The sequence below is a fragment of the Mauremys reevesii genome, linkage group 8 (genome assembly GCF_016161935.1).
Source record: "Mauremys reevesii isolate NIE-2019 linkage group 8, ASM1616193v1, whole genome shotgun sequence".
In the NCBI taxonomy this organism is placed as follows: domain Eukaryota; kingdom Metazoa; phylum Chordata; order Testudines; family Geoemydidae; genus Mauremys; species Mauremys reevesii.
In genome coordinates this window covers 77,957,892-77,968,373 of record NC_052630.1, presented here as the reverse complement: position 1 = coordinate 77,968,373, position 10,482 = coordinate 77,957,892, and the positions used below count along the sequence as shown (strand labels likewise).

At 39.0% G+C, this 10,482-nt stretch overlaps 1 protein-coding gene across 7 annotated transcripts in view; it reads right to left on the bottom strand.

Moving 5' to 3' along the window:
• Positions 1-3,008: 3,008 nt before the first annotated feature.
• Positions 3,009-10,482, bottom strand: part of KYAT3 (kynurenine aminotransferase 3) — a 65,811-nt gene continuing 58,337 nt past the window's right edge. For all 7 annotated transcript variants that reach the window (XM_039486652.1, XM_039486649.1, XM_039486650.1 and 4 more), the window contains 6 exons: positions 8,973-9,049; positions 7,385-7,474; positions 6,440-6,626; positions 4,951-5,024; positions 4,063-4,149; positions 3,009-3,160 (listed from right to left, as the gene is read on the bottom strand). In XM_039486652.1, coding sequence (XP_039342586.1) covers positions 3,098-3,160; positions 4,063-4,149; positions 4,951-5,024; positions 6,440-6,626; positions 7,385-7,474; positions 8,973-9,049 — 578 coding nt within the window. In that variant the 3' untranslated portion in view covers positions 3,009-3,097. The remainder of the gene's footprint in view (positions 3,161-4,062; positions 4,150-4,950; positions 5,025-6,439; positions 6,627-7,384; positions 7,475-8,972; positions 9,050-10,482) is intronic.

Genomic DNA, 10,482 nt, shown 5'->3' with positions numbered 1-10,482 from the left:
AAGGAGGTGGGACAGCTGAAGCAACTCCAACATGCCAGTTCATGTATGTGCCACTGCTTGTGTGTTTAGACTTTTGATTAAATGAAAAGATAAGCAGATTACATGCATCCTAGCACATTACTGTGGTCCTGATCCATGACCAAGGCTCCTAGATGCTACAGTAATACAAATATAGTAATAATGTTAAACCACAACTTTCTGGAGAAGTCAGCCTTTCACAAACACTGAAATTCACATGGAGCAATCTGTGCCATGTTTTATTGCTGTTGTGCGGCTATGTCTAATCACTCATTCATACCAATTACTCAGAAAGCTCAGATGCTGACATAAAAACAGCTATCTTGGGGACATCTCAACATAAGCTGTAGAAATAATTGGCATTTCTAATCAGTATTACATTTGTTATGCTCCAAATCTGCTATCTTCAAATATAGATATGGCACTATGGTTATTTACTATTACATTTTGATAGGCAATTACACTATTGAATTGTGTAAGGTACTAAAACCCTTGTTTCTAAGGTCAGAAGCCAAAATTCCAGTGTTGTATTATTTTGTATCATCAGTCTAAGGGATTAGTAAAATTTAACTCATACTATACCCTAGGAACCCAGTTTCTCTCAGAGAAATCTATATATTTGTTATATTAGCAGATTTGTTAAATTTTAAGAGAATTAACAGTGCTTGAAAAATGGCAGCTCTAAGCCTCAGTATGGTTTGGGGTTCCCCTTTCTCTACTCCACCTGCCTTCTCCCTATGTGCTTCATCTACACTAGAGAATATGGAATTGCTTGTAATTGAGCCAATTGGTTTTCACCAACTGAGGTACAAGCATGTTACAAGCTGGAGCATGTTAACAACACTAACAGTTTTGTCCTGCACCCAAACTAGCACTCTGCTCAACAGATTCTGCTGTAATGCCCTCTGGGTCAGAGCAGTTGCAAGTGCAGGGACAGCATTAGGTGGTGGCAAGCAGGGCAGTTACTCAGGGTCCCATGCAACAGGGGGCCCCGTGAAGCTAAGTCACATGCTTCAGCCCAGGGCAGCAGATCTCAGGATTCAAACTCCTGAAAGGGGTACGGTAGTTTGGAAAGGTTGAGAACCACTGCTCCAGATAGATATCCCACAGTTCCTGGCACAGCTCCCAGGTACAGTTCACACTGGGAGATTTCAGTAGGTAGTGTGGGTTACCTCAGAGATTATGGGATTTTTGGAAGGAGAGGTCAAGACTGTCATAACGCCCCTGGAATCTCAGAATTTCCCGGGGATGTATTCCATAACTCATATGGAGCCAATTTCATTGCCAAATTATTTTTTCAGCATGGAGACCTGATCTAACTCTACTCAATCTCCACCATTATAAGGGGTTTCTGGTGGAGTTTTGTTGTTGTTGTTGTTTTGTTGTTTTTTTGAGATGGCAGTACAAAGTAACTAAAGAGACAATGGAGGATGTTCTGGCTGAAAGCCCAGAACCAAGATCAGGAACGGAAAGAGAAGCCAGACTGTTGCTATCAGCCCACTCCAGGGCTGTACAGTTTACTTGCGGATAAAGGCACTGTTGGACCAAACCCATGACCACAGATTGGTTGGATTTAGGATATGCTTACATGGCAGTCGGGGGTGTAATTGCATCATGGACAGACATAAAAATAGCAGTGAAGGTGTGGTGACACAGGCTTCAGCACAGGCTATACAAATCTGCCAGGAACACTGTACTCCTGTTGCTAACCTGTGCTGAAGTCAGTGCTGTTTCTACACTTCTATTTTTAACTGTGCTAGCCAGATTAAAGCTAGCATGGGTATGCTTCATGCTGCAATCATACTTCTGATTGCAGAGTAGACATATCTTAAATTGTTCTCAAGATGTCAGAAAGCCAGCACTGACTCCAGATTCCAGAACATGGAAGGGAATATTTCTAGAACTGTTTTCTGAGTTTGTTCCAACTCTGCAGTGCAAGACCACAAGGATGAAAGTCATGGGGGGAAAAAAAGAGCACAGGAATCATCCTCTAGAAGCAGTCTGCTCTGGATTACTTCTATTCAATTGGGAACCAGTTTGAGGTTGGTAAGGCCACACAGAGCCTCAAGGATATTCAAAGATGAGGCAGCTGGTAGAGCACTTTCCATAACAGCCTCTTCTTTAGGACTCACTCCCCTCATCCCCTTAGCTTGAAATAACCTAAGTTTATTAACCTTCATAGCACAGTGCAAGGCCCATTCCTGTTTTCCGGAGATCTTAGTTAAGGTTTCTAAATATGTGTTTTGCTGTGGAGTTACTGGTGGTGGTTGGGGATAGGCTGATTAAGAGTTGAAAAGGAATTACAGGAGTGATCTATTCCAGTGTTGTATATTTAAGGATTGCCAAGGAGCAAGGTCTCTCATTTTTATATGTGTGCATATATAAATCAAACTAAACTTTTAAACTCTTACACCACCACATACTATTTTAGAACTTTGAAGATTGAGTACTTTCAAATATAGTAATTTGATAACTGTGGGAAATTAAAACAGTAATGATTTAACACATTTAGAACTGTCTACTCACCAAAAATTGCATTGGTTTAACTAAATCTATTTTGTTGTGTGTGTTCATAAGCTGTTAGGTACTAAGTCCCTGGAGCTCGCTAACATGCACCATTTCAAAGCATTTCTTAATTTCCCTTCACATCAAGCTATGATATGTGAAACACAACATTCCATCTTCAAATCCTGCTATTTCCAACTGGCTCCTATACTATTACATCAGAAAAGCTCTTATTCTTCTAATTCTGACTTCTTCCTCCTAAGCCCAAACACAGTTATATGATGTATTTATTTTTTCAGTGCCCTAGTAAATCTCCCACCCCCAAAATGTGGATTCCCGTGATTATTTTGTGAAATAGCCAGTACTTCGGAAAGACTGAAAATAATTCCTTGGATCACATTATTTGCAATAGATAAATTGTTATTTTAGCTACTCAGCAGGTAGCCTCCCAGAGTTATTTGCAATTTCATATTAATCGTACTGTATTTAGAGTACATTAGCTTTTAATGGTATAATGAAATACCAATGTATAAAATAATTATACCAGATGGAATAACTAATACAAATATAAAAATCAAGATGTAGGTTTAGTCCAGTTCTTCAGGATCACCTCAGCTGCATCCAGTGTGCTGTCTTGCTGCAAGTATAGAATGCCACAATTACTGTAGGTACAGGGCTTTACAACTCATATCAGCCATTTTTACGGCACTACAAACTAGTATTTTTTGACAAAGTTACAATTGTATCTTGTAAATATCCAAAGGATTCAATAATTTGTCACTAAACTTTGTAACTATATATCTAGAGGGTACACCAAGAAAGGAATTCAAAATTAAGATTTCTTGTAATTATTATAAAATTTTGTACATTCAAAATATCATTTCCAAACATCTCCTTTGCTTTTCTTAGTGTTAATACTATCAAACAATGTAGAGATCAATTCCATTACATCTGTATTGCTATCTACTGCATTTACAGTAGTGGTCTTGTCCAGGCTACATTTGAAGTCATGCTACCATGTGTGTAAAACTGGGTTTTTTTGTTTTTAAATACCCACGTAATGAAGCTGTGCTATGAATTCTCTCCCCCCCCCCCCACTCCAAGCGTGGGTATTCCATATTGTGGACAGTTTTGTGACTTGGCTATAGCCCTGTGAGTCACACATGTAGTCTATAGCTTGATTTGCCTAGAATTTTCTTAGAAATTATCTCTGTGCATACTGGGCAGGAAAAAGAGGCAGTCAGGTTGCTTTGTGTTTCTGCAACCTCACCACTCGCCATTTCTGTTCCTTATCCAAATCAGAATGGGCCTGTATTTTATATTAATTTCTTCTTCCATGTGTGTATTGTTGCATTCTTAATAAAACACATTTTTCAGTAATGCTATTAAAAATGTCAATATAAAAAGAACCAAATAACTAACCGCTTCACAGCAAAAAAAACAACACAAAACAACTCCTTTAGATTAAACTACACAAACACTTTAGTAATAATCAACACTGCTATCAGAACAGTCTTCTAGAGCAGGACACAAACTTACTTTGATGAAGCAAAAACGTATATATTTCTCAAACTGCTTTTTGGTCTCTGGGCCACAGAATGCTGTAAGAGGTATTGCTGACAGTTTCTAAAATGATGAAACATAATGATTTGCTGATTACACACAGATACAGTCAATTTTAGGTTTGATAAATTGTACGGCCAAGATTTTGGAGCCTTCCCTTCCTTCATTAGAATTGAATTGACTTAATTTTCAGAATTCACATATCAAATGTAAGTACCTAATCCTGCACCAGTGAAATCAATGGGTTTCTCTTGATTAGGAAGAGTGATCAAGTTTAGGTTTGGCATCTGCTAGCTAAGTCTGACCCAAACTCAACCACTTTTTCTAGGCAAGACAGGTAGCAGGATCTTGCCTACTGCAAACATATAAGTGTGGAAAACAGCAATTATTGGGCTTTGTCTTTATTGTTTTGCGCTAAGACTACAAGCTACATTTTCAGTAGGATGTTATAGTTCAGCAGGATTTTAGCCACTAGATTCCCACAGTTAGGGTGATATGCACAGCTAAACTTCTAGGCATACTTTAAAATGTAAAGTATCAGAGGGGTAGCCGTGTTAGTCTGGATCTGTAAAAGCAACAAAGAATCTGTGCTGGTATATGAGAACAGTTGATGCATTCAGCAGCAATAGACACTTCTTTCTTACCAGTTTCTTTTCTTGATGAAGAAGTGTATTCTCACAACACAGTGAACATCATGCTGCAGAACTGCTGCTTAGTCTAGGGTGCACAGGATTTCTTGTGCTTTAAAATGTAAATATCTGAGCTGTATCCTTTTATAGGTGCAGGTATATTTTTATTTTAGGTATAAAAATATTCCTAATTTTTAATGTATATCAGAGAGACTGCGTATAAGAGACATCTTACCTTAGATTTTGTCATCCATTTCACAAATTTATAATCATAATGTTGATTCACCTCCATATCAGACAGATCCACATCTAAAATAAAAATGAATGTGAAATGGAGCATAATATTATAGGACCTCCCAGATTCCAGTGGGAGGACACTTACCTTTCAGTATTCTTTATTACAGTTAATACTAGAATCACTACAAGAACACTAGGAAGAACTGAACCAAGTCTTGTGCTCCATTCAGAGTCTAATCCTGGTTTTGACACTAACTTGTATGACTTCGGTGGGGGGGAAATGGGATATTTACCTATTTCAAAGGGGTACTATGAGGCCTATTTAACATAAGTGCAAAGTGCTATTACAGGCAGTCAATGGAAGACATGAGACTGGGGCCAGGTCTACACTAGGAACTAGGAAAAATCCACACCTCTGAGAGATGCAGCTATACTGACCTAGTCCCTGGTGTAGACAGCATAATCATAAGAATTCTTCCTTTGACACAAAGAGGTCCATTACCTATGGCAATGGCAGAATCCTTCCCATCAGTGTAGGTACTACCTGCACTGAAGTGCAACAGCTGCAGTTGCGCCTCTGTAGCGTTTTAAATGTACACATCCCTAGAAGAATGAATTCTAGGGTAAATTCTTCCTCTGATATTATGATATCCTCAACTTTTGGAAGGATTGGTAAACTTTGGTGAAATTTGAAAGTCCTTTTAAATATTGATTGAATTAAAGTCCTTTACAGTGCCTCCAGTGTTTGAGTGACTTTAGATTAAGGGGAAAAACTGAACAGGAAAGTCTGTGGGTGTGGGCGCAAGATTTTAAAGCCTGGTCTACACTAGGGGGGATGTCGATGTAAGATACGCAACTTCAGCTACGGGAATACTGTAGCTGAAGTCGAAGTATCTTATTCCGACTTACCTCCGGTCCTCACGGCGCGGGATCAACGTCCACGGCTCCCCCGTCGACTCCGCTACCGCCGTTCGCTCCGGTGGAGTTTCGGAGTCGACGGGGACCACATTCGGGGATCGATATATCACGTCTAGATGAGATGCGATATATCAGTCCCGATAAATCGATCGCTACCCGCCAATACGGCGGGTAGTCTGGATGTACCCTCAGACACAGATCACAGTAATTCTCAAACTTTTGCAAATCATATACCTTCCTAAAATAGAAATCCAGTTAACTACCTTCTCTCCCAACCCTAATTTCACATCTTCCCTGCAACAGCCATCAGACTTGATTAAATGAAAAAGTAATACAAAGGCAGTAATTAGAAATCACACCACTCAAAAATGGATGAACGGATTTTACCAAAACTTACAAAAATAATCATTTCTGGGCCAAGTTCACACACAAAACATTTTAGCCCAAAACAGAGTTTGCTTGAAAGTGTTATGAGAAACGGAAAAAAAGGGGCCATTAAAATTGAAATTGCATTTTAATCTTAACTATAGCGTATGCTCCCACTCCCTCCATAATAAACCTTCACTAACTGAGTGCAGAAACATCAACAATCATGAAGTATCCTCCATCTGGAATGACAGGTTTCAATCCAACTTCTTGGAGTAGCTGAGCCATCCGATTACGCTTGCCTTCCAACTCTCGAGACAGCGAGTAAAAGTAGCAGTCTGGGTCATCCATGCGTTTAAAGTCGATCCAAAGCGCTTGTGCCAATGCCTCCTGCAAACATAATCGGCATACAAAAATTTCCTGCAGGTGGAACCTTGCACCCATGCAGAGTCCTACTTGAAGTTACTGGGAGAGGTCGCTTGGACGTTGCATGGTGTATGGGCCTTCTCACATAGATCCCTTTGCAGGACCAGGGTCTTACTGAGTCCACAAATACCCCAAACCACTGCATCACAAAATGTAACTTGTGCATTTATTTTGACAAGTTATTATTTACTCCTTCTAGTGTTGTAACACCTAAAAGTTCCTATCAGGACAGGGCCCCATTCTGCTAGGCATTGCTCCAGACAGAGAAAGTCACAGTCCTTGCCTCAAGAGTTTACAGTGTAATTTGAAGTATAGTTTAGTTTTAATTATTGATGCTAATACATGATAGAATACTAGTAAATAAACTGTAGACTGTTTGGTAAAAGTAATTCACAGCAATATGAGATGTCACTGCAGCATCTTGTAATTACGTTTTCGCTGAGAAAGGAGTGAGGCTGCCAGGCTTTGTGCAACAATGCTCACCTTTGAAGATTCTTGCAAATTCTCACTGCATTAATTTTTTTAATTGCCTCATTAGTAACTCTCAAATTTGCCTTCTCTACCAGCACGCTTATCCCCAAGAAACTACATAAAAATATTTAGACATCTCAAAATTCATACTAATTTGTATTAATTGTATTGCAGTAGTGCCTAGAGGCCCCAGCTCTTTTATGGAAGACACGGTACAAACAGAACCTCTCTCCTCTCCCATCTGTATCTACCTGTAATGGAGTTGGGCATGTATACAGCGTATTCTGCTGAACAACTTGCAAATGTTTTATCAAATGCTGTGGACCAATGGACCATCCAAGCTAAGGGAGAGGAGAAAACACAGACATCTTAAACATAAGGCAAGTTAGCAATTAGAACTCATAATAAAGAATTAAAAGTTGAAAGAATTTGAGGTATTCACAGTGGGAAGAAGGAATAGTGCACTTTTGTTGACATAAAAACTGTACAAGTTTTGCTAAATGGCAGGTTTGAAATGCTGGAGAGAAGACTCATATATACTAATTAAAATTTCCTTGAACTCTGCTGTTGTGTAGCACAAACCTAATGCATCACATACCATCGGGCAGAAAACAGACTGAGTGTTTACACTGTAATAATTAAAGTTATTCCGGCTTTTTTATAGAAACACTTCCATCTTTTGTTTCCTAGGCACCTTCTTCATGTCACACAGGGTGTTTTAGATGCATGGAATTGCCCCAAAATATATAAAAAACTACACAATGATATACAAGTCCCTAAATGGCAGCAGAGTGACTGTCTCTAACTGACAAAGTGGTATTTTCTTTTGCTGTCCCTTTGTAGTGTATAACCATGTCGTCAAATTTCTTATTCTTTTCCTACCCTGCCAGTTTGGGGTTTGTTTGTTTTTTAAACTGTTAGAAGTATCAGTTAATTGCTTCGCTCTCTTTTTGGAGGACTTCACTATTGATGTTATATGGGGCCACGATTTGAGCTGTTGCTCCCCTTCCCCCAAATCATCAGTAGAGAGAAGTGAGGGAATTAAAGTTTCAAGTCATCTTTATAAAGGAGCCATAAAAGGCAAAAACAAATGTTGTGTGTGTGATACACAACCAAATATACTCAGAAACTAGTGTGCCATGGTGTAGACTGGATACAGCTGATAAATAAGAAAGAAGAGAAAGGTGCTGCTCAGATTATGGATATTTTTGCTAACATACTTTTTACAACTGAAGTTGAAAATCTGCTGCTAGATGTTTTAATATTTTTGTATTTGTTTTAGTAATCAGTATAAAGCATTGTCATTACTTTACCAGAGCCAAATAAAATATTATTGGTCACACATAATGGGACCCCAAGCTAGCCTGAATTTTTGCATCTCCAATGTATTACAGATGCAATTTTGTAGGCTAAAATAATTGTGCACACAAGGAATGGTGTTCTAGACTGATCTGTGGAAGCCATAAGATCCATAGATGTTTTAATGCCAACATTTACACCTATTTCACAAAACTGGAAACAGGTTTTAAACAATACTCTGTGTTTATCCTTCGGCAGTCTTGGCTCTTTTTACAAAGCAAACAGTGTTTTGTACTTAATTTTTTAATATTCACCCTTCTGTTTCACTTTCACATTAATTGTAAAAATAAACGCTTAAGAGCATTGTTAGAGAGTGCATTTTAAAGGTAGGCTGCATTTCCAAGTGAATATTGTCTGTAATTTTTTGTGACTTGGATACACAGTAAGTTTTCAAATGATAGAATGCAAAAATAGACAGGGTTCAGGTCAGATAAATACATCTTATTTATGTAACAGATCTCTTACTCTTGTTATTCTTACCTTCCAGCCAGTGACACTATATGTCTTTCCAGCACTTCCTATAGTTATTGTTCTCTCCCACATGCCTGGCAGTGTAGCTGTACATAAAATAAAGTGACTTGGTTGCCAGTGCACATACATGTTCCATACAATCACAAAACCTGTATTGTTCCTAGCTAAGAGCAGCAGTATTTTACATTTAATATTGTAACAAACAAAGCTAGGAGAAAAATTCTTAAATTACATGAAAAATGGACAAATATATTTTGGAATAGAAATTAGACAAGGATCAACAAAAGAAGAAAGTTAAGGAATGAGGCAAGACACACAGAGTGAAAACATCTTTCATTTTAGTATGAATTTTGTTCTTGGGAAAGGTACCAGACTGTCAGCCCTGGAGACCAAGGCCTTCATCTAACCACAGAACAAATGCTACATTTCCCTCTCACTATGCTTTAATCTGAATTGGAGGGATCACCCTTAGAAATCCACCTCCTCTATGTCCATTCAGTCCTTGTCCACTCTGCTGGTGCTGCCATTAGGAATGTTAACCAGTGCCAGTTGTGGTGACTGAGCCATCCACACCCCCAAACATCTACTAATTCTACATCAGCAACTTGAAAAACATCTATCCCTTGAGAATAAGTTTCGAACTGAGAGGGGTGAAAGAAAGGGCAATGAAGTAGTTTCTCAGCTGTCACCGGATAACAGCATAATCCAAATAATCATCATGGGATTGATTACCGTGTATCTCAAAATTCGTAGTATCTGCCAATCTTCGCTACTGTTTATAAAATACACGGGAACAGCCAGCCAAAGTGTTTCTCAACACCTCAATTTCTGTAGGATTTAAGCTTTAATTTTAAAAAATTCAATGTCAAACCCTTATGACTACAGGTATTGGTGCTATTTCCCATCAAAAGTTAATATTAACGTACTTAAAAATATTTCATCAGCTGCTGAGAGTCAAAATGTGCCTTCAGACTTGCAGAAAGTGGATTCCTCACTGAGTTTTGCAGAGTTAGGTTATGTCTACATTAGGAGCACTTTACTGGCATAGGACTACTGCTATACTATACCAGCAAAGTGCCCTAGTGTGGATGCAGAGATAGTGGCAAAGCTGCGCTTTGTACCAATATAGCAAAACCACCCCCCAGGAATGAAAACAGGTTTGTTGGTATATCTGCATCTAGACCACGGGTTTCTGCCTGCACAGCTTTATCTGTCAGGGATCAAACCTCTTCACACTCCTGACCTGCCAGCATAGTTATGTCTGTCAAGAGTGTGCAGAGGTGTGATCCCTGACAGACATAACCATGCTGGCAGAAGTCTGCATTGTAGAGCTGACCTGAGCTACAGAATGAGCCTTCCAAAAGCATCCCTGGCTATCAGCTTTTGGTTGAAACTCCCAGATCTGTTCCAACTATCTAGCATATACAATAGGTCTACTCTGCAGGTGGGAGGTGTGATTCCCAACTCAGGTAGACATACAGGCACTAGCTCTGATCAAGCTGGTGTGCTAAAAATAGCA